The sequence below is a fragment of the Bombus vancouverensis genome, chromosome 13 (assembly GCF_051014615.1).
Source record: "Bombus vancouverensis nearcticus chromosome 13, iyBomVanc1_principal, whole genome shotgun sequence".
In the NCBI taxonomy this organism is placed as follows: domain Eukaryota; kingdom Metazoa; phylum Arthropoda; class Insecta; order Hymenoptera; family Apidae; genus Bombus; species Bombus vancouverensis.
Genome location: NC_134923.1, coordinates 1248383 through 1251900, shown reverse-complemented (window position 1 = coordinate 1251900; position 3518 = coordinate 1248383). Strand labels below are relative to the sequence as shown.

The window sequence follows — 3518 nt, the reverse complement described above, 5'->3', positions numbered from 1 at the left end:
CATGTTTTCCATCCTTTAGCGATTGGTTCTATTATAAGTCACTTTGTTTTCCCACTTGTCGTACTTACGGAAGCACTGACCGTATAGCTCGACTGCTCGGGCAGAACTCGGTTGATTGAAATGAAATAGAAAGGAAATGAAAATTCAATTCATTACCTATAAAATATGTTAATTGTTTTTCGATATAATTGCCATTTGCATCAATGCATACAGCAATAAATAAATACATAATAAGTAAATAAATAATTAAATAAATAGATTATTTTTCATTCATCTAAAAATAAGTTGCACATCTCCACAGAGCTTCTCAACACATTCAAAACTATCGTTTTTGTATCTTTATTGGGAATTCCCATCATTTTAAAATTATTAACTGTTTCCGGCGTTATTGCTCCTCTACTGCCTAGCACCGCCGGCAGAACGGCTCCATTACCGACGCCATATCTTTTCTTTAATTCTTTTAGACAAGAAGAGTACTTGTCCACCTTTTCTTTGACTGCTTTTTGGGGTAATTATTCTCATAGCGGACGGTAACGTCGACTACGAGAAGTCGTTCCTCGTTTCTAACTACAAGGTCCGGCTTGTAACGATTACCCCTCACTATTACTGTTGGTTTGACAAACACCTCATTTTGTTCTCTTAATTTATTGGCCAGTAAGTCCTTTACTTCATCGTGCCTTTTAATGCGTAGGCTCTTTGTAAACTGGCATAATCCTAGCACATGTGCCAAGCTTTCCGGCTGGGCATGGCACCTTCTGCATGTTCACCAAAGGTGTTCGTTCTCAAACGCAAGGCATCGATGAAGCGGGGTGGCTTTAGCAAATGGTACTCTCTAAGCCACACGTTGCTCACTTTTTTTTCGCAAAGTCAGCGACACCCTGGCCCTGACTTTTTAATCCTGCCCACTCCTTAATGTGCTCTGCTTTTAATCTTCTCTTTGCCTTCTCCACATCTTCCAAGTTGGCTGCCCAATTTGTTCGCAATTTTCTTTAATTTTTTCTCTTCATCGTCTCCAATTAAACTGGCCGCTACTGGGTCTAGTGAGGGTTTGATTTTTAAAGCGCTCCTAAGGGTACCGAGCTTCACTATGTGTTCAAATCTCCCGGTGGCAATAGATGGTAATAGATGCAGTATAGCTTTTATTTCTTGCCTGACCTCTTTATCCATAAGTTTTAAAACGCCTTCACTCGGGGGATTTATTAGCAGATTATGTATGTATCGAGGGAATATATATTTTGTTAGCAGTTCTATCTTCTGGTATGGCTTTAAGGAGAGCTTCCTTACTCTCCTCACCATGCTCAGAATCTCGGGCATTATAATGCCGCAATGAACGCCTTTCCAAGGCCCTACCGTAGCGCCCAAATACCTGAAGGCTTGGTCTGGATTTATACCAGATATCCTTTCGTTATCGACTTTAACTGCGGGGTCTTTGATAAGCCAGGTATCCTTCTTGGTTATCGCCTGGAATGTTTAACTTTTATGGCTGATATATTCATGCCAAGCCTCTCCAGGTATCTGTGAAGCTCGTCCATCTGGCTTTGTGCCTCCCTTTCATCTTCCCCAAGCAAGACGTTATCATCTGCGAAGGCCAGTACCGAGACTTTGTTTGCTTCATTGATATTAATGTCACCGGTATTTTTCTCGTTTGTTTCAAGCAGCGGCTCAAGACATAGATTAAAAAGCAGTGGCGACAAAGGATCGCCCTGCTTAGCTCCTCTGAGAATTTCTACCTCAACCCCTTTATTATTATTCGGTTTAATAGTTGTCTTATTTCCATTGTACATTTCGCTTATTAATTCCATTATGGGAGTTGGAACGGCTTTTCTAGCCAGACACGGTTTTATTGCAGAATGGGGTATAGTGTCGAATGTTTTAGGAGTGTCCACTATTGTGAACACTCCCCCTCGATTTCTCTTGCTATAGTTTAGAGCCGCATTAAGTAGTTCAATGTTAATCTTACATCCGCTTTCGGATATAAAGCCTTTCTGTCTCGAGCTCTGGTCTACACCCCGTCTTAGCCGTCCATCGAGGATTGATGAGAAGATTCTACCCAAAATTGGGCTGACCGTAATTGGTCGCCAGTTCTCGACCATATTTCCGTTTTTATTGGCTTTGGGTATTAAAGTTGTCCTATTTTCCTTCCGTGCGGTAGGAAAGTAGGAACTAGACCACAATATATTAAACAACTTAGCCAATATTACAGGCAGGCTGGGCATTAACAAATTTTCTTTCAACAGTCCGTCTGGCCCTGCCGCTATTTTACTTCTCATTCTTTTTATTTTACCCTCAATCTCTTCGATGGTAACGGGCATAAAATAGCTGTTCAAGGACAGTTCTGAAGCTCTCTCCAGTTCTGAAGGCAGTTCCAAATTTGTGGGCCCAGTTCTTCCCCACAGAGCTTCATATAACTGTTTCACATCCACCGCATCTGGTGGCTTTCTGGTTGGTTCCAGATAAGCCAGATCATCATTGATTATGGCATCAGCCAACTTTCTGGGGCAAAGATCTCCTGGCAACGTGCGTAGGAGTTCCTTTTTGTTCTATTCTTATTATTCCTTTTTCCACCACCCTATCTTTGGTTCTTTTGTTTCTCTAAGGGCTGTTCTTTCTACTACTCTTATTTTTAAGAGCTGCATTTAAAATTGTATAAATATATCGATCGACTAGCTTAATCAATTCTGACCTATTGTTTCTCTCCTTCTCCCAAATCTCTCTCAGCCGAGTATAAGCATTCCTTAAAACAGGGGACACCTCGGCTTGTCTTTCGATTTCTTCGGCGAGGCAATGCCTCCATTCGTGAACCGTTTCTTCGCTATTAACGCTTCTTTCCTGGCGCGGAGACACCATGGACGGTTCACCGAGATCGCAACCGCTCTCTGTCGCAGAGGCTTCCTTCTGAAGGTCTCCTTCAACAGTACCAATCTTTAATGCTTTCCTTTTGTTCCTAATTTGTTCCGCTGTTTTCGTCGTCAAAATTTTTCTGATTTGTATGTTGGGGAACTTATAATCCTTGTAAATTAAATTTAGCTCCTTCAGGGGAGCAATCTCCTCCACTTTCCAAACTCGACCACTTGCACATTTGTTGGGGGGGGGGGGCGTTCCCCTCCTTTTAATATTTCTAACTCGCAGGGAGTGCGTGTCGCTCATGGGTCGAAAGACCTCTTTGGGATCCGAAGTTCCTGGGGCAAGCGTCACACTTGAATTGACCCTCACGATGCTCCGTGGCGTCCCGACACTTAGGAATGTGACACTGTGCATCATGGAGCTTAGGGAAGCTTTTGCTACATCTACCGCAGCCCCTTTAAATGGGGGTCTCTACGTGATGTTCATTAAGATGTCTGTCCAGATCCTGCAACGTCGTGAAAAGCAGGTGGATTTCCCTCTTTTCGCAGACTGGACAGGCAACTTTATTCCCCATCAATGGAACTAAGATTCAATCGAGAAAAAGATATAAATTCATGTTCAGGGGCATTGCCGGTTCGTCATCAACAGTCCCCTCCAAAGCGGATAAATGCGCC

The 3518-nt window shown here is 42.7% G+C and overlaps 1 protein-coding gene across 1 annotated transcript; it reads right to left on the bottom strand.

Annotated features, from left to right (window-relative positions):
- Positions 1-266: 266 nt before the first annotated feature.
- LOC143303542 (uncharacterized) lies at positions 267-3258 on the bottom strand. Its single transcript, XM_076623937.1, has 6 exons — positions 2616-3258; positions 1545-2509; positions 1077-1461; positions 853-964; positions 595-755; positions 267-496 (listed from the first exon to the last, which is right to left on the bottom strand). Exons 1-6 carry the CDS (start codon positions 3256-3258, stop codon positions 267-269), a joined length of 2496 nt encoding a protein of 831 aa, XP_076480052.1.
- Between the last annotated feature and the right edge of the window lie 260 nt (positions 3259-3518).

Excerpts from the sequence above, each read along its gene's own strand:
- LOC143303542 (XM_076623937.1), bottom strand. The coding sequence starts at position 3,258 with ATGCACAGTGTCACATTCCTAAGTGTCGGGACGCCACGGAGCATCGTG. Across the intron at positions 756-852 it reads GCTGACTTTGCGAAAAAAAA|AAGGTGCCATGCCCAGCCGG; the intron begins GTGAGCAACGTG and ends GTGAACATGCAG. Across the intron at positions 497-594 it reads ACCAACAGTAATAGTGAGGG|TCAAAGAAAAGGTGGACAAG; the intron begins GTAATCGTTACA and ends CCCAAAAAGCAG.